The sequence below is a fragment of the Geotrypetes seraphini genome, chromosome 4, assembly GCF_902459505.1.
Source record: "Geotrypetes seraphini chromosome 4, aGeoSer1.1, whole genome shotgun sequence".
Classification (NCBI taxonomy): Eukaryota; Metazoa; Chordata; class Amphibia; order Gymnophiona; family Dermophiidae; genus Geotrypetes; species Geotrypetes seraphini.
In genome coordinates this window covers 96,425,135-96,445,016 of record NC_047087.1, presented here as the reverse complement: position 1 = coordinate 96,445,016, position 19,882 = coordinate 96,425,135, and the positions used below count along the sequence as shown (strand labels likewise).

Sequence of the window (19,882 nt, the reverse complement as noted above, 5' to 3'; positions counted from 1 at the left end):
GATAGTGTTGTGTTCCCAGTCAAAAACAAAGACTGGGAGGATGGGTATATGTGTATATGCTTCCTTGAGGTTTAGAGAAACCATCTGAAATTTCTCCTTCACCAAGTATTTGTTGAGGGCAAGGAGGTCCAGAATTGGATGAGACCTCCGGTCTTTTTCAGTATGAGAAAATATTTTTGAGTAGAACCCTCTGCCCCTCTTCTGCAAGGGAACTTCTTCTATGGCATTGAGCTGGAGTAGGACTGAGAGCTCCTGGCAAATTCCTGCTGGGAATTCGAAAGAGATTCTCTTGGATGATTTGGGGGTCTTTTCTGCAATCGAAGGCATAACCCCGAGTCACCACTTCATTCAGCATCTGGGTAACAGGTGCTTGTAGATATTGTGTGGCTGACTCCCCCACTTGAAGGACCCAGTGATCCAGTGTTGATGGTAATGGGTGAGTTGTTCCCTGATATGTAGAGTTTGAAGAGAAGGTCGAGACATACTGGCTATGCTCTCCATAACAAAGCCAAAAACACTGCTGTGGTTTGGACTGAGAAGGCACAGAAGCCTTCTGTTGCCTCTGTTAGTCTGGACCGTGTCTGAGTTATTGACAAGCATATGTAGCAGGCTGGTGAAATTTTTGTTTCGAGTAGAAACTAGTGTGCTTAAAAGTGCTTGAATATCTTCTTGTATGATGAGATTTCTAGGACAAGGTTGTCATGCAGTCATTATGACATTTGATTATTTGAGTGGCCTCCTCTATACGTCTCTGAATAAATCATTCCTATGTAGGGTATGTTAGAAAGACAGTCTTGTGGCCAGAAGGGCACGTTTACACATATTTGGTGGCTGTGTCCATTACTCCAACCGTTATGGACTCAAATAGTGCATATCTTGGGGGAAGTGTTGGGTAAAACACAGGAATGCTGTCTGTTGCACGATAAGCCCCCTGGGCTGTCCTACGATATATAAACTGTTATTATTATTATTAAATTTGCTATGGCGCTCTTTGCAACTGCTAAACTGACACTGGCCCAATCATGGAAGCAATCAGAGATTCCTGTATAAAGAAGGTGCTGCACAAATTAGATTATATATGTCTAATGTCCAAATTGACTACATACAAATATGGTAGTGGTGCCCTTTCATAAAAATTTGGGATACTTATCTTGAGTAGAGAAATGAGGTGCATTGACTTGTATCTGGGATTTGATGATCATTACATTACACCAAGATCCAGCTATGCTGGTTAAATGGGGGGCAAAAGGTAAAAAGGATTTGGGATTTTGTTTGTTTCCAATTTCTTTTGATTCACTTCTTGAACATCACATGTATATATTTCTCTGATGATATGTTGCTTTAGCTTGTCTCCTCCCCTACTTTTGTAGTGGGGGCCTTGTTAACCAATTGTGATGTATAGTTTGTATAACTGTATATGAAAAATTATAAAATAAAACATTAAAAAAAAAGAAAGTTGAACGTTGGCATCCAGATCAGACACTACGACCAAAGATTAGTGTTGTAATCATGATCTATCAAAGTCAGGACAGGAATGGATTCTGTAGAAGCTGTCTAACTTACATGGTGGCGCTGCTTGGGCGTTAAGATTCCCAATTTTTTTAATAAGGCCTCTTTCATGAGGTCATGGAGTGGGACCTTTCAGCAGTCTTTAGGCCATTCTTTGTAGTCAAGTGCATCCATGTATTCTTCTCGTGGCTATTTTTCAGATTCCATTTTATAGGCAATGCCTACCCCATTTGTTTGATAAATTTTAAAAAGGAAAGTCTTTCAGGTCTGGACATCTGCTGGAAGATCAGATAGATAAATCTAAGTCATATCTCTGGACACCACCAGGTCTTGGAGATTCAAATCTTACAGAGTAACGTCGAGAGTGACATGATGAACTCTGTTCCCTTTATGTGGATGCTTGCCTTAATGGTGATAATGGATGCCTAGGATGTGCATTGACATCATGCACTAGTGATGAGCACACATGATGTGTGTCTATCGTGTGACGGTGGCTGCTGGTGTTGTACTTCGGCATCATGCACCAATGGACAGCTGTAATGTGCCTTGGCCTTGTGCACTAATGGACAGCAGTGATGTGCTTCAATATCATGCATCAATGTTGGATGCATGTAACATGCGCCGACGTCATGCATCGATAATGAACACCCATGACGTTGTGTGTCAATGATGTCTGTGCTCTATGTTTAGACAGAGCAGAGGCTTGGACTGTTGAGGCAGGAATTTGCACAGTGTGTGTCTGCAGAAGCCCAGCTAATTCCTTCTGCAACAGTTCTCTGAACTGATCGTGCAGTGATGGCACCAGTACTAATACTTGCAAAGATACCATGGATATGTGGGCTGTGTCAAGTGTTGATGTGACTCCAAGGCACGCATCATAGATGATTCAGTCTCAGTATGCTGGTGCTTAGAGCACTTCGATGGTGAAGACTGTGTGGATATAGACCAAGAGGGAGAAATATATTTATGCATTTTAGCTTTTTTGCAAGAATCCTCTGAGGCAGGCTAATACTACTACTATGATTTATCTCTTCTATGGTGTTGAAAGGCATATGCAGTGCTGTACATTTTGACATTTAATAGATGGTCCCTGCTCAAAAGAGCTTACAATCTATCTTGAACAGACATGACATATAGGGTTGGGGACTGAAGAAATAGATATTTGAAGCTGTGCATTGGCATCTGGATTTTCAGACATTATCGATGTTCCCAAAGTTGACCTGAAATTTTTTTTTTATCTGAACTTTCTGGCTTTAAGCGACTTCTTCTATAATTTAGAGCAGAGCATGCAAGAAGTGTCCCGGACCTAGGCATTGGACACACTAGTTGTGTGGGTCCATACCACACAACAAATGGCCCTTTGACACTCGAGTGCACATTTGAACATGCCTAAAAACTTGGACAAGGATGGGAAGACATGGATGTCAGAAGATTTAATGGTTAAAGAGAGGTCAAGTAAAAGATAACTGAAAAAAAGAAGACACTCCATTTTAGAACAGGTTGGAAAAGAGCTGGTAGGCCCAAAAATGAAAGTTAATCAAAAATCAAAATTTTGGTTATCAAATGAAAGAAAATTAAAAATTTAAACTAGAATAACGCATTAAATATGCATACAAAAAATGCACTCAAAGAAATTCTTAAGAGCGTCTTCGTTCTGCAGAAAAGAAAGAACTGTTGGTCCTGTGAGCCAGCAGCAGGAGGGAAGGCACTTGTTCGTGTGTGGAACAGGCAGTTCGAGCTTATTCATTTTAAAAGTGACAGTACACTTTTGCACTGTTCGTACTGGGCTCAATGGATGGTGTCACCCGCATGTGAGAATATGCTGCCTGCTTGTCCTCGGATAAAAAGATGTACAAAAAAACCTATGCATTTAGTCAAGCTTTCACATGCATGAAGTTAATTAGTGATATTTGCAGGAGAAAATAAAAACTTACAAGAATAACTGTCAATTTGCGAGTTGAGATTTTTAAGTAAATTCCAGTGAATTGGCTAAAAACTAGACCTTAGCCCCTGCCTGCACTCACTTCTCCTTCACTTCTGCAGTCTCGCCTTCTTTGTCCTTGTCCTCATCAGACTTCTCTCCCTTTAGTAGGGGCTGGGAGATGATATCATCTGTGAAAGAGCTGAAATACGATTTGATGAACTGTGGCGATGGCATCAGAGGCTCCCGGTTCTGAAAGGGATGCAAAGGTCATTTTATGATGCTTGTGGCTTCCCCATTTATCCCTCTCTGCAAGTTCTATCTTCACTATCCTTCCCACTTCTCTTTTCAGATGACTAGTCTGTACAGCCTTTTACTGTCTCCTCCTGCACGAGGTTTAGTATTTTCCAATTTTCTTCCACATTTCCCCCAGACAGAGATTAAAAGATGAATCTGCTATAAAACAAAGCACCCCAGAATGAAAACAAACAGAAATCTGAAAATTCAGTGAATTTAAAAAAAAAACAGGCTTTCCTATAGAGCACAATGAACAGATTGTTGCATATGAGTCTTTTCAAATGCATTACCTAGAACCTGCAAAGGTAAACACTAACCTTGTACTTTTCTTTGGCTTTTTCCTTTCCAAGAAGTTTAAGAACTTTATCAGCAAGTAGCATGCTCTGTTGGTTCTGGAAACCTTCCAAAATACAGACCGCCGTCACATCTGTGAACACCAATGAACAACTCTCATTAATACTGAATAATGCAGTGGTCCTTTAAAATACTAAGCATCCAACCGCAAGCCTTTCCTAGATAACAAGCCTTTCCTAGATCTTCATTCCCTTCCCCACATATTTTCTGGTCTTCCATCCAGAGTTTCCTGTTTTCCTGGTAGCTATGGTCCTGTATGAGGCTTCCCACCTGTCTGATACATCATCACATCGAATCTGCTTACTGGCACTTAATCATTAAAAAGAACTTTAAAGAATTGCTAGTAAGTTACAGAGAAAGCTGGAAATGAGTGGGCCCTCCAGTTCAACATAGTTTGATCCTTATCAACTTCTAGAGCTGCCCTGTAAACCAGGCACTACAATGACCTACTGTGGTTGAGGGAATATACTGGGGTACTCTTCTGAGCTCAACAATGTATTCGTAATACCATTCATTAGAGTGTGTGCATTGCACCAATAGTCTCTTTGCTGACCACCTCCACAAGCACAAAACCAAGCTTGGAGCATATAAGAGCATGTAATGCTATAATTGCTGTTATTAAACATATTGTGAAGACTTTGAAAATGCTCTCTGTTCTCTTGGTTTGAGACTTTTTTGATTATCTAATTTATTATACTGTTTACTGACAGCACTTTTGCACTTGCACCTGCACTTTGTGATATGGAGGTTGGATTTGAACTTTAATCTGTTTGGGATGTTGGTTTTCTCATTTTTTTCCTTGCTGGATTGCCCACAATCATCTTGCTTGCTTTATTCCTCGTGGACATTGTTTCAGGAAGACTTCGAATTTTCAAGCTAAGTGATTTATGAACTTTTGAACACAGCTATATTTATATATCATTGTATGATTTTTTTGTGTGGCCTTTTCCAGTTTGGTTTGATAGTGCTTGTTATATGTTGTTATATCTTGTCTGGTTTGTTTGGTTTGTTTGTAGTGTTTGTATGGTGTTCTGTGTATGCTATTCTATGAAAATTTTGTGATATTTTTGCAATTTTTAAATTAATAAATATGTACAATATTTCTAATTTTGTAATTTGAGTACATTGCTCTGATACTATAGTATTTTTCTGTGGTATATACTTTTCAGGGATTTCTTTTTCTTATCTTGAGATTAAACATATTGATAACATTTATTTTATTTAAAAAGTATAGATACTGCCTTAGCAGGTATGAGGTCAGATCAAATAAAGCCACAAACCTTCTAAACATTCTTTCTTATTGTCTAGCTTTTCATGTGCCTTTGCTCGTCTGAAGAGAGCTTTGACGTATCTGGGGTTCAACTCAATGGCCTTCGTACAATCTTGAACAACTTCTTTCCATTTTTGCTGCAAGACAGAGGAGGCAACATAATGAGCAGTTTGATCCAATTCCATGGGAAAGGTGTATGGCTACATGTCCATTGTGCGTTCTGGAGACCAGCAACTTCTGCTAAAGACACATTCACTAAACACTTCCTTAACAGCAGTTGTATTTTTAAATTGTTAGGAAATACACTTGTGCTATACACATGTAGCACATAAAAAGGACTAGATTCAAAACAGCAAGAATAAGTCAAACATAAGCAACAGACAATTACAACAGTAAAAATAATCAAATACAAAAGTATGGCTACATTACAACGTTAATGTAATATGTGATAAAACATTTTAATAGGCATCATAGGGTGTAAGCAAAGATGGAACATATAGATAGATGATAGAGTAAAAGGAGTAAAAAATTAAGAGGAGTAATTTAAAGAAAGTTGCATATGAGGACAAAATGGTGCTTAAAAATTAACTTAGCTAGGGCAAAAATGGATAAACATGTCAACTGTCCATCTAGATTAGTGGTTCCCAGGCCAGTCGGGTTTTCAGGATAGCCCTAATGAATATGCATGAGAGACAACTGCATATAATGGAGGTGCCAGGCATGCAAATCTACACCATGCATATTCATTAGGGCTATCCTGAAAACCCAACTGGCCTGGGGGTCCTCCGAGACAGGGTTGTGAACCACTGGTCTAGATAGAAACACAGAAACATGATGGCAAGAAGGGAATTGAGGCCTCACTGGGGGATATGATACATAATTCTCCCTTTAGGAATCTGGCTATGTCTGACTGAGATGCTAGCGTAGTTCTTCAGTCTTGAGCCCTTAAAAAAAAAAAAAAAAGAAAAAGGAGTATCCTACTACTTGGACTCTAAAGGATGCCACTGTGAGTCCCTTGTTAAGGCCAGCCTGAAGGAAGGCTAACATTACTGAAACTGGAGCAGAGAAAGGCTCCTCCTTTTCCTTGATGTACCAATGCTGAAAAGTTTATCAAGCCTTAGGCAGAGACCGTCAGCGACTTTTTAGACCTGAGCAAAGTAGCACTGACTACCTTTGAACGAAAGATTAGGTTCTTACCTGTGCTAATCTTCTTTCTTGTAAATCCACACTTTATTCTGGGACCAGTAGGATTAAATTTGTAAGGAAGTGGTGACTTTCGCCTTGAGGGAGACCACCAAATGCAAATGCAGCTCCAGGACACGTAAACCGTAACAACTTCCTGTCTGTTGGAAAAAAAAAAAAAGGAATACACAGATATACCTCCATGAGATCCAGGGAGGTCAGAACCCCCTCCCCCCAGCTGAAGTGAATCAATGACAGAACGCACCATCTGCTTGTGTAAGCAGGGCGCCTCCAGTGTCCCTTTGACTCTTTGAGATTCAGGCTAGATCTCCAATTTCAGAGTCATTCATGGGAACGGTGAAGCACATCGAGTATCTCCTGGAATCTCAAGTCGCTTTCCGGCACTGGCTCCAGGGCCGAAAGATCCAAACGTCTGCAGACCACGATCTGCACCTGAAGCACCACCTCGGGGTGACCTCTAGGGGAAACAATAAAGTATTTGGCATGAGGACGTGAAAAACTCCAAAGTGCGTCCATCGCACACCGCCTCCAAGACCCAGCGGTCTGATGTGATGGCCTCCTTTTCTGCCAAGAAAAAAGATAGCCATCATCCCCACCCCTGAAGCGTGGGAGAGCCGAAGGCCAGATGCCAGAACTGCGTCTTCTGATGGTGGGGGGGTGGGGAGAGAGGGGCTTGTGGATGTCCGTTTCAGGACTGCTACCAGCCAGATCCACCTGACAGATGACCTGAGAAACACAGGGCACCTCTGCCCCAAAGAGGGAGGACCGTCATACTGGAGAAGACGTTCAAACGGACTAAGAGCAGAAAGCTCTGAACCTTTGAAGGTTAGTAAGCAACGCCAGAAGATCCTCCTGGACCTGGCGAAACCGAAGCTGTCCCCAAAAGGGAAGCATACTCAGAGTGGCCTCAGAGGAGGAGTCCACAGGCCACCACCTGTGCTGCAGCATCTTCCAGGAAGACACTGAATAAGCGCCCAGCTTGACACAAGAATCAGGATGTCTGATAAGGCGACAGCCATACAATCCACCCCAGGGATGAAAAGTTCCAAATACAGCACCAGAGACAGGGCATGGGGAACTGTGGAGAGGCACACCCGTGTAGCGAAGGACGATGCTGGCACTGCCATTATCCCAATCGCAGCCGGATCAAAAAAGGCTCTTAAGGATGAAATCCATACACCTCTCCTGAATATCCTACAGGACCACTCCTCCATCTGGAGGGAAAGAATTGCGCAAGGTGAACCGAGTCATAGCCGAATTCACCTTCAGAGAAACAAAGCACTTAGTAAAACTGCTCGCCAGAGGACCAATCCTGGTCATAGCCCTAGCGCAAAACAGGGTACCCCCTGGGGTACCCCAAATCTCCAACAGGATAGAGCCCGCATCGGGGTATCAAGGAAAAGAGGCAGGGAGCAGCTTCCTAATCGCTCCTGAGAGAACATTCCTGTGGGATCGTCTGAGCCTGCAGCAGTTCTGTGATGAAGTCCTCCTGACAAGCAGGCAATAGGAACCTGTGTACTGTGAGATCGACAGTCAGGTTCCGAGACCCACATGGAATCTAAACATAGCTCCACCAAACATTCCACATCAGCTGCCACCGCTAAACGTCCCTATGAAAGCAGAGGTAACGAGAGAGCGCCCAACACTAACGCAGGAGTCACCCTATAGCACTCCACAATTCCTGCTGGAGGACCAGGCAAGAGATCTGTGCTGAGTAGTGATGACATCCCTACAGACTGCTAAATGTTGGTGGGAAGAATATAGGCATGGACTGTTTGCCAATTATGCCTGAACCTACGCACTATTCCAGAGGAAAAAGAAGATTCCTGTAGCAAAAGACGCTCTGGCTCCTCATACATGAAGTACTTTGAGGACTTATCAAAAAAAAATTTTTCCCCAGAAGCATGCTTGCATCATACCAAAATGCTGCCAGCACTCACACTGAGGCCCCAAATGCGATTTTTGCGGAAATTTGGGCAGAAGGCTCAATGGTAGTCTCTCCCGAGGCAAAAGGCACCGCTTCCATACAAATTTAATCCTACTGGTCCCGGAATAAAGTGGGATTGTACAAGAATATCCCTTGTGCGCTAAAGCCTTGCACTCATGTGCCATGCCGTAAAAGCAAAGCGATCTAGATTCTCTACAACAGGGGTGCCCAAAAGGTTGATCGCGATCGACCGGTAGATCGTGAAGGCAACACGAGTCGATCTTGTTGCCTTCGTGTTCTACTTGCTTCCCAACTCAGAAGTGCCGAGCCGACCAACTTTCCCCACCCGATGTCAATTCTGATGAGGATAGCAAACCAGCGGGACACTGGATTTGGACACCAGGGGGAGGGGGGTGAGAGGAGGCTTTCAAAGGATCTTGAGGAGGGGCAGGAAAACAGATTTGAAGACAAGGCAGATGCTGGACTAGAGGGGGTAAAGAGAGGAAACATTCAAAATGTTAGCGGAAGGATGATAGAGAGAGGGAGAAACCTCAAGCAAAAGGGAGGCAGAAGAGAGAGGGGCAGATGTTGGACTTGGGGTGTATAGAGAGAAGAAAGAGACTACAGAGAGGTGGAACGATTCTGGACAAGGGAGGGAGGAAGGAAGGAGAGAGAGAAGCAGAGAAAGTCCTGGAGGAAAAGAGAACAAATGCTGGACATGTGGATGAGATGGGGGGGGGTTGTAAGCAGAAGAAAGACACTTGAAACAAAGGGGAAGCAGAAGAGAGGGGGGCAGATGTTGGACTTGGGGGTGTATAGAGGGAAGAAAGCGACTACAGAGAGGTGGAAAGATTCTGGACCAGGGAGGAAGGAAGGAGAGAGAGAGAGAGAGAGAGAGAGATAAGCAGAGAAAGATCTGGAAGAAAGGAGAACAAATGCTGGACATGGGGATGGGATGGGGGGTTGTAAGCAGAAGAAAGACAGAGAGAGATAGAGACCTGGACCCAAAGGGCATGGGGTTGGATTGTGAAAGAAATGTTGGATGCATAGTCAGAAGGAAGTCCAACCAGAAACTAATTAAATCACCAGACAACAAAGGTAGGAAAAATGATTTTATTTTCAATTTAGTGATTGCTTTAATTCCTAAGGCTAAGGCCTCAAGCTGATGTTTTAGGACCATATTAATTCTGTGGTCCTGCACATCCTTCAAAATTATACCACCACCACCACCCTACCCCCTCACTAGATAGGGGAATAAGCTTGGTAATCTGAGCTATCAGCAAGTATACCTCAGGCTGGACAAACAACTGCTGAAATTCAGGAGCCTTGGGATACAGTCTTGTCATTGTCTTAGCCCCCCTTAAGAAGCACTCCAGGACCTCCCAATGTTCTTTAATTAAAGTTGTAAGATCTAGATGTAAGATCTTGAGCCTGTGAAGCACTCATAATCAAATACTGAGCAGCCATAGTCCGTGGAGACTCCAGATTTAACTGCAGTAGCAATTCTGGAAGTGTCCAAAATGCAGCAAATAGACTTCTAAAGAATCTTCATGCCCATGATCCAGAATCCTAAGCCCACGATTCAGAATCCCAAGCACTAGCATCAGCCCACAGGTAACCCATAGCCAAACACTACATCTTCAAAGTCTTAGTGCTTGCATTTAAGTACTTACATAACATGGTGCCCTGCTATATGTCAGCTAAATTCCCACTGTACGTGCCAAATAGACCCTTTTGCTCCTAGGAGGAAACATGTCAAGAGCCTCCAAATAGAAAATGCCAGGTGCAGATCTTACTCCCACTTCTTTCCAAAGTACTGGAATCATTTGCCTCCACACATCAAATCCCTCGAAGGACTTTTGAGTTTTAGGAAAGCAATAAAAACCTACCTCTGGATCTGGGAGAGGAGCTAATGTCTGTTCGGGGAGGGACAGGGAATGCTGCCTATTTATATCGGGGGGGAGGGGGGGCTGATGGCAGGAGAAAGTCTCCCGGTTCAGGGGGCACATCTGCAAATGCGCAAACACAACAGTGCAAATGGGGAACATTGGTTGCAACTGATGCAATCGCAGATATGCAAATTTGTGCACTGCGAATGTGCAGATAACAAACTCTATATGTAATTTCATTTTCTTCAGTTTATGGGTTTACATGTACTAATGTATACTGCTACACAGGTGTGGGTTTTTGTATTTGATCATAGTCTGTTATTGAGAAATATAAGAGGCAAGCCACTGCTTGCCCTGGATCGGTAGCATGGAATGTTGCTACTCTTTGAGTTTTGGCCAGGTACTAGTGACCTGGATTGGCCACTGTGAGAATGGGCTACTGGGTTTGATGGACCATTGGTCTGACTCAGTAAGGCTATTCTTATGTCCCATACTAGTATCTTCTGAGACAGCAAAGAAGCTGCTTAGTGATCAATGGCATCATGAGACTCAAAGGAAGAACAATCTGTAGATTTTTATCATACAAACCTTCTTCTACTAATTAAGAAGAAAATGGTGTTAAAAGCAAATCATGATTTTATATGATATTTCCTTCCAGTTAGAAAAATATTTTCATTTGGGCTCTAAGCCCACTGACATAATGAAGTTCAAATCCCATTAATGCTTTTGTGATCTTGGGCAAGTCATCTCAAACCTCCACTGTCTCAGGTATAAAAGCTTAAGATTGTAAGCTCTCTAGGGACTGGCAAATATCTACTGTGCATGAGTATGCAATTAACCTTGAGCTACTAATAACTGCAATGAGCAAATTCCAAAACACAAAGTGCTAGCAGTGAAAGAGGAAAACACAGAACAGAATGAATGATGAATGGAACATACCAACTGTTCATAGGCAGCAGCTCGGTTCTGATAGAATGTAGACAGGTCAACATGTTTCTCTGAAGGGCAGAGACTAATGGCCTCTGTATAACACTGAATTGCTTGTTCGTATTTCCCAACTTTAAAATACTTATTGCCTCTGTTCTTTGCAGCCTGGGCCTTATCCAGGGGACTCTGAAAGAAATAGAAAAACACTCCATTACTACAAGAGAATGGAAAGGAAAGTCTATCAAATTCCATCATTAAATGCATTGGTTTTTGACATGGGGGGGGAGGAACGATATTATTCAAGAAACAACAGCATAAGGTAGTGGTCGCTCAGGGAAATCCATTTAAATTTGTAGTAGATCATAAGCCACCTCAGTAATTATTTGAACTTTAAGATTTAAAGATAAAAACAGCAGAATGTGGATCTATAGCTTGGCTCTCAGTTAACATGTGAAAGAGACAAAAGAGTAAGAGAGGCATTGGCAAGCTTGATCTTATGCTTTTATGCTTGGCATCAACACTCACACCATCCCAGTCAGCAGAGACCAGATCCTCAAACACAGATCATTTACTGTCATGTTCATTCTATTTATGCTCAGCAGGATCATTAAAATCAAAAGTATCCAGCAGTTCTTTCAAAATCAGGACTGCGGAATTGGAGTGGAAAGCAATTCTAGATGGCATTTGAGTTGGTAAAAATGTACCGACTAACTTCAGCTTCAAAATAAAAACTTGTGTTACATTATATGATAAATTTATCATTTTATACTTATACATTTTCTATTTGGGATCTTTGTTCAAACTTCAAATAATATTTTGTGGTCTGCTAGTCCTAATTTTGTAAATAAATATCTTATATTTCTGTAATTAATTAAATTTCCCTTAAATTTATTATACAGAGTTCCCCCGCGAAGTCATGGTTTGCGGACTCACTAATTCACAGCATTCTCCGATCGCCTCCTCCTGTACTAAAGTCATGCTACACCAATCAGGAGCTGCATGTCAAAGCAGGGGTTGCTGGAAAAGAACCCCCGCGAATATCGGGGGAGTACTGTACATAGAAATAGTAGTCGGAATAGAAAAAAAGGAGAGCTGGAGTCAAAGGTTTAGTGTAGTGGCCTAGGGGCTGCTACGAGAGCGGACTGCTGGGCACGATGGACCACTGGTCTGACCCAGCAGCGGCAATTCTTATGTTCTTATGTTCATAGCCCTCTTCAAAATAACCAGGGAAACAGTGCTTCCAATTTATATTGCTGTGCTATGAACTCAGTCTTTTCTACAAATCATTAAAATTGTTCTTAATAAGGGTTAAAGTACAATTTGAGGTTTTACATTAATTTGGCAAAACATTTATGTGAGTTGTAAAGAAACATTCTTTCAAACTGTAGACTAAAAACATTCCTAAAGAGTATATAAGCAGTAAAAAGCATGAAGTGTGCTGGCTGATAAACACTGCAGCTGAGGGCCTGTAGCCTCAAGCCAAACTCAATGCCATCAATTATCTCCTTGGAGGCAGTGTTCCACTTACATGGCATATTTCGATACCTTAGAGGGTATTTATCAGATACAAATTAATCCCCCTAGAAAAACATGAAAACGTACTGTAGTGCTTGGACAAAACTAAAAAAATGAAAACTCATTCCACATTAAAGACAAGTAGAAATCTATTAGAAAGGTATTAACAACTTCCACTGAAGCCTAGCTAAGTGGGATTGATGATTTACCAATTGTAAGAAGCAGCAACACAAGAAACAAGTCTTTTCCAAGAAAAAAATAAGTGGCTCAGAACAGGGGTGGGCAATCTGTGGACCACCTTTGAATTTTATGTAGCCCATGAGACCATGGAAATTATATATGGAAAGCATCAAACCAGAGTTTGAGAGATTTTTAATACTGTATTTCTAAATATTTTCAGAATAGCCGTTAGTCTAGCAGTTTGATTCCATTATTTTTAGTTATATTTTTACTTAAATCATCACAAAAATGGAGCTCTGTGTACAATTCTGGAGACCACATCTTCAAAAAGATGTAAAAAGGATAGAGTCGGTCTAGAAGGCTACTAAAATGGTGCATGGCCTTCGTCATAAGGCGTATGGGGACAGATTTAAAGATCTAAATATGTAAACTTTGGAAGAAAGGTGGGAGAGGGAGATATGATAGGGATGTTTAAATACCTACATGGAAATGCACGAGTCAAGTCTCTTTCATTTGAAAGGAAGCTCTGGAAAGAGAAGGCATAAGATGAAGTTAAGAGGTGATATGCTCAGGAGTAATTTAAAGAAATACTTTTTTACAGAAAGGGTAGTAGATGCGTGGAACAGCCTCCCGAAAGAGGAGGTGGAGACAGAGACTGTGTCTGAATTCAAGAAGGCATGAGATAGGCACATGGGATCTCTTAGAGAGGGGAAGAGATAATGGTTACTATGGATGGGCAGACTGGATGGGCCATTATGTTTCTATGTTTCCTGTACTGATATTATGTAATGTTGCAACCTGCTAGGGATAGTACCAACATTAATGGGGCCCTCCCCTCTGTGTATAAAGGTTGCTCACCTCTATTCTAGAACAAGAAAATTCCAATATGAGATTCCAGGTGGAAGCACTTAAGAGGCAGCATAATGGATGCACCAAAGACTCCCGATGGAGACTAAGGCCCCGATTCAATAAAGTCAGCAATTGTCACAAAACAGCCCACCGTGTGATTCCCCCCTCGATTGCCCATTTTTCGATCCTGCCATGCAAATTTGTAAAACCCCATACGAAATAGCCAAGCGATGGGCCAGGGAGGGGCCCAAGGTTCGCATTGAACAGGAGGGGCTGACCAGGCACTCCTCCAGCTCCCGACTTAAAAGTACGGGAGGAGGCGGCTGACAGGGGGGGGGGGGAACGACGAAGGGGGCCCGATGGCAGGAGGGAGTGAGCATCCCTCCTGCTGGTTTTTTGAGAAGGGGGAGGCATTTGTGGGCAGGAGGGAGTGAGCATCCCTCCTGCCTTTTTCTTCAGGGTGATGGGGGGAGAGCCTTCATGGCAAGATGGAGTGGGCATCCCTCCTGCCATCTTTTGGGGGTTTGGGTGGGTTGTTGCAATTATCAGGGGAGGGGGGTGCGCGATTGTTGTTGGGTCGTCGGAGAGTGCCGGCGGTGGGGGGTGACAGATTCTGTGCTTTCACCCCTCCCCCTTGCTTGCTATTAGTAACAATTTATCTTTAGACCTATCTGGCATTCTATCCTTATATGTCTCCTGATCAGCAGTGCCTTCCCTATACTACATCTCCAAATCTTTGCTGTTGTGCCTTTCTTTTCTGTCCACCACCACCTACTTGATTTCCCCACCAATGTCTATATTGTCTTGATAATTTGAAGAAAAGTCATCATACACATTTACCACTACATGGGTAATCCCCTGAAAACAGGGTGATAGCTTTTCTCCTTACTATGCTTGAAACCCAATTATCAATATAAATATTCCAAGTTAGGAAAATCTAGCTAGTGGTTTTGCAGCTAGGTACATGCCAAAGGACCAACAGTGTCCTATGGACAGAGTGTAGTTACTTCCACAACAGAAGCTTCTCATATATCACAACTGAGTAACAAGCAAGCAATGCCACAACTGGACTGCACAGAATCAATTTCAGTTGGTGGTCTGATGGCAACAAAATTTACAACAGGATAAGTTCATAATCTTGGCCATCAATCCGTCCGTCTGTTCTAAAGAGCATCTGTGTCAAGTTCAGAGGTAAGCCATAGCCCACATGCTAACCTTCATACTAAGGACTGCAAAACTAAATTCTGAAGCATGAGATTTTTCATCTTTTCTTGGATTACACAGAAGCAGCTGTTGGATACATACTAGGTTGGACTTGATGGATCTTTGGTCTTCTCGATAATAATGCATTACAAACATGTAGTGCCTCTTCTAAGAAGAATGCTATTTTTTTTTTTTTATTACACAATGCTAGGGAAAGAACTGGAACATTGTTATTCAAATTGAAACATACTTTTTGTTATTATTTCTTCTGCTTGCTCTTAATAAAAATGATTTAAAATAAGGCTAAACATTAATTCTGATTAAAAAATTGAATCATGATTACTAATTAATTAGAAACATAGAAACATGATGTCAGATAAAGGCCAAATGGCCCATCATCTCTTCTTCTCTCTAAGAGATCCCATGTGCCTATCCCAGACTTTCTTGAATTCAGACACAGTCTTTGTTTTCACCACCTCTTCCGGGAGACTGTTCCATGCATCTACCACTCTTTCTGTAAAAAAAAGTATTTCCTTAGATTGCTCTTGGTCCTATCACCTCTTAACTTCTTCCTATGCCCTCTCATTCCAGAGCTTCCTTTCAAATTAAAGAGACTCGACTTGTGCGCATTTATATCACATAGATATTTAAACATCTCTATCATATCTCACTTTCTGTCTGCCTGCCTTCCTCACCTCCATCCTATCACAGGGTCAAGCATATCTCCTTCCTGGACCTAGACCTGCCTGCCAATCCTGCCCCCTCCAATACCATCACCCTTTATGTTTGCAAATCAATCTTCAGCCTTGGCAGCCTTATTGAAAGGCTGCCTGCGGCCTGCACCAGGCCTTCCCTCTAACACGGCCTGACCCCTACTGAAAACAGTTCATCAGAAGCCTGGTGCAAGCCACAGGCTGTCTTTCAATAAGGCAGCTGCTGGCTGAAAAGCCGAAGATTGATTTGGGAAGGTAAAGGGTACCAGGATTGAGGATGACAGAGAGAATGAGAGAGAAAGGAAGATATTGAGGCTCCTCCAGATTCAAATCTCCTCCAAAGCTGTGGTATGTGTTCAGTGGCTGGTGGGGTAGTTGAATCCCCATCAACCAAAGAAGTATGCTGTCTGAGTCTCCCCCTTCCTCTTCATAGTGCCTCAGAAATCAGCAGGGTGCTATCGAAACTGGTACCCCCTCCCCCCAAGTATGCTCAGTTTGTCAATGACCTGAACATGCTCGGGGAGTGCCGGCATCAGCGGCTGAGGGTACCCTGCACTGTTTTGATGCAACCCAGCTTTGGGAATGGATTTCTTTGACAGGTGGGGCTGTGGAATCTCCACCAGCAAAGGTACATACAATATGTAACGTGGAGAGAGGGAGGAAATGTGTGGCCCTTCCTGTGACCTCCCCCCATAGACTGCAGACTAAGCCCCACCTTAATTGCAATTTAAAATTTTATTTATTTATTTGAATTTTCACATCAATTCACAAGAATAATCTTGTTCCATGCAACACAGGGAAGGAAACAATTTTTTACCAATTAACCAAAAAAAAACGTATCAAAATGCAGAGAGGTGTTATCCCTTTCTTAGACCATAATTATGGGGGGGGGAAGGAAAAATTATGTTCTTACCTGTTAATTTTCTTTCCCTTAGATGCAGCAGATGAAGGTCCATCAAGCCCAGTATCTGTTTCCAACAGTGGCCAACCCAGGTCCCAAGTACCTAGCTAGATCTCAAGTAGTAAAACAGATTTTATGCTGCTTATTCTAGGAATAAGCAGTGGATTTCCCCAAACCATCTCAATAATGGCCCATGGACTTCTCTTTTAGGAAATTATCAAAGCTTTTTTTAAACCCCACTAAGCTAACTGATTTCACCACATTCTCTGGCAATGAATTCCAGAGTTTAATTACACATTGTGTGAAGAAATATTTTTTCCAGTTTGTTTTTAATCTACTACTTAGTAGCTTCATCGCATGCCCCCTAGTTCTAGTATTTCTGGAAAGAGTGAACAAGCGATTCACAGCTACCCTTTCCACCCCACTCAGTATTTTATAGACAATAGCTAAATAAGCTTAAAATCCGTTCCTTGGTACTGGATAGCAAAAGGTTATGCAGGGCAGTGGTGATGAAAACAGCAACTTAAGTACAGAAAGGAGGGGGAATATAAGGGAGTCAAGGGGTAGTTTGCAGTTAGAATTTTAGTTGAAGAGGAGGGTCTTTACTGCTTTACGGAAGGTCATCAGAGAGTTCTGTAGTCTGATTTGTGGGGGGAGTTGGTTCCAGAGATGGGGGATGAAGTGGCTGTAGGAGTATTTGCGGGCGGTTTCTGACAAGAGAGATCTTCCTGGGGGGATACATAAGCGTTTCTCCATTTCAGAGCAGAGGAAGCGGGTGGGGGTGTGCATGTTTCCCCCTTCTCTCTAGCGTCCTCCGGCTTCCCCCATAGCTTCCCAGTCTCACCTTTAAAGCTAATTACAGCAGCCTCCAGAGGATCGCCGGTAGGTAAAATGATTTTATTTTCAATATAGTGATTGAAATGTGTCAGTTTTGAGAATTTATATCTGCTGTGTAATATTGTGTGTATATGAAAAATGAATAGAAAACATTTCATTACAATTAGTAAAGGGGATGGGATCAGGGGCAGAGCTTGGGTGGGCCTAGGGAGGTCTGTGGTTAGGGTACTCAGTTGATATTTGTTAGACTTAGGGGGTATTTAGCTTGAAGTAGATGAGAAACTCTGCTGTAGGCAATCAGCTGGCGCCAGTGCTTCTCCTTCTCTCTGGTCCTCTTCCCTGCTGGCACCCCCTACTGGTGTCTCAGGGCCCATCTGGAGGACCTTTGCACATGCGTGGACGTCGACATGATGATATCACACATATGCATGATGTCATCATAGCGACACCCGTGCACGTCTGGGTGCCTCAAGCCATGGCCACAACCTTTAGTGTGTCCCGGCTTGAGAAAGTTTGAGAGACACTGTTATGGCCTGTAGCAGCTCCTTGGCTCCACTGGCCACAAGGCAGCCCCTTACAGGGTTCACATGCAGACAATTCCAGTCCACAAGGAAAAATTATGTTCTTACCTGTTAATTTTCTTTCCTTTAGATGCAGCAGATGAATCCAGAGACCAATGGGATAGCATACATCTACCAGCAGGCGGAGATAGAGAAAATGATTAACAGGTGGTCCTATTGGCTGGCACTCCTCCTGTATCTCCAGTATAGCTCCATGCCCAAGCATCCGTAACCATCAATAGGCATAACATGTAAAAAACTTCTTTCCCATAACAAATCTCAAAAGGCAATAATACAGAATACAACCATCAATAATAACAAACTTCGAAATTTGGAAAAGAAAAAACCGACAGACAATATCCAGAAAGGGTGGGGCTCTGGATTCATCTGCTACGTCTAAAGGAAAGAAAATTAACAGGTAAGAATATAATTTTTCCTTCCTTAGCATCAGCAGCAGATAAATCCAGAGACCAATGGGATATAGCAAAGCAATCCTCAATCTGGGTGGGAAGCAAATGCCGCCTCCGCAACAACCGAAGCACTAAACGCATCTACCGCATGCGCCCCCACATCCAACCAGTAATGCTAATAGAAAGCACTCTCGGAAGACCAAGTAGCCACGAGACAAAACTCCTCCAAGGAAAACAACCAAGAAGTAGCCATCGTTCTGGCGGAATGGTCATGAAGTTCTTTCGCCAACCGCTTCCCTGCCATCAAGAAAGCGTAAAGAATGTCCTCCTGGACCCATTGAGCGATGGAGGCTTTGGACACTGTCATACGTTTGAGATGTCCCATGAAGAATACAAAAAGGTGATCTAAACAACTAAAAGTTGTTAGAAACCTAGCTCGCGGAGAACGCTATGCACTTTCAAAAAATGCAGTGAATAAAAGCACGTCTCCCTATTTCTCCTGGAAGAAGGAAGGAAAAGTCAGAGTGTCATAAAAGAAAGGATGACACCTCCTTAGAAAGAAATTGTGGTACCGTCCGAATTGCCCAGGCTGTAGAGAAATACCCCCATCATAATACTGACTGAAAAGACCTTCAGCGTCAATTCGGGAGGATGGTCTGAAGCTCCAGAAACAGTAGCCTGACCACGCTCCAGAGTAGAAGAATGAACAAGTACAGAGTCGCCTCTTAAGACCAGACTCCTGGAGCTGAGGATGGAAGGCACCGAGCCCCCCAACCCGACAGCCCGGGATGTTTGGTGGCCATGAGCTAGTCCAGCGAAGACCGAGGCATGGCTTTGAAAAGAGAAATCTCGCCGAGCCACCAAAACATACAGAGCGATGCTTCAGGAGCCTACCAAATAATTGGAGCCCTGAGATACCGGGAACCACCGGAACAAAAGCGACAGCTGTAGCGTTATAATGGGAAAGCAAGCTGAAGTTCCCAGTGGAGTCAGCAACATGGATTCTAGAACCTGTACAGAATCCCATACTCTTAGTCATGGTGACCGAAGAAGAATGCAAACCTGAGACTGTGACCAATCGTCCTAGTCTCTGGGAAGAAACACAGTTCTCTCCTAAATGAATAAAAACATCTCCCCAATATATCTATAAATAGTACAGGAGAAAAGAGCGCTGTGCAATTTGAAGATTCACGTCCAAAGAACTGAGGAAAAGAAACCACCCTTTTTGTGTCGATCAAATGGCCCGATTGGAAGACGTCTGAATCAAGCAGTCAGTCAAGAAGAAATTAGGTGAATCGCCTGGTAGCGCCAAAACGCTACCACTGCCCACATTTTCTAAAATGTTCGTGAAGCCTTGGGTAGATGAAATGTTATGTGCCAAAACCGAAAGCGCTGCTCCAAGAGAGGCAAGCAAACC

General features: G+C 42.8%; 1 protein-coding gene across 1 annotated transcript in view; it reads right to left on the bottom strand.

Moving 5' to 3' along the window:
* The window catches only part of TOMM70 (translocase of outer mitochondrial membrane 70), a 112,649-nt gene that overhangs the window by 64,316 nt on the left and 28,451 nt on the right, over positions 1-19,882 (bottom strand). Inside the window, exons 2-5 of the mRNA XM_033941824.1 lie at positions 11,310-11,483; positions 5,362-5,488; positions 4,045-4,154; positions 3,534-3,682 (exon numbers count right to left, since the gene is read on the bottom strand). Of these exons, the coding sequence (XP_033797715.1) occupies positions 3,534-3,682; positions 4,045-4,154; positions 5,362-5,488; positions 11,310-11,483 (560 nt within the window). The remainder of the gene's footprint in view (positions 1-3,533; positions 3,683-4,044; positions 4,155-5,361; positions 5,489-11,309; positions 11,484-19,882) is intronic.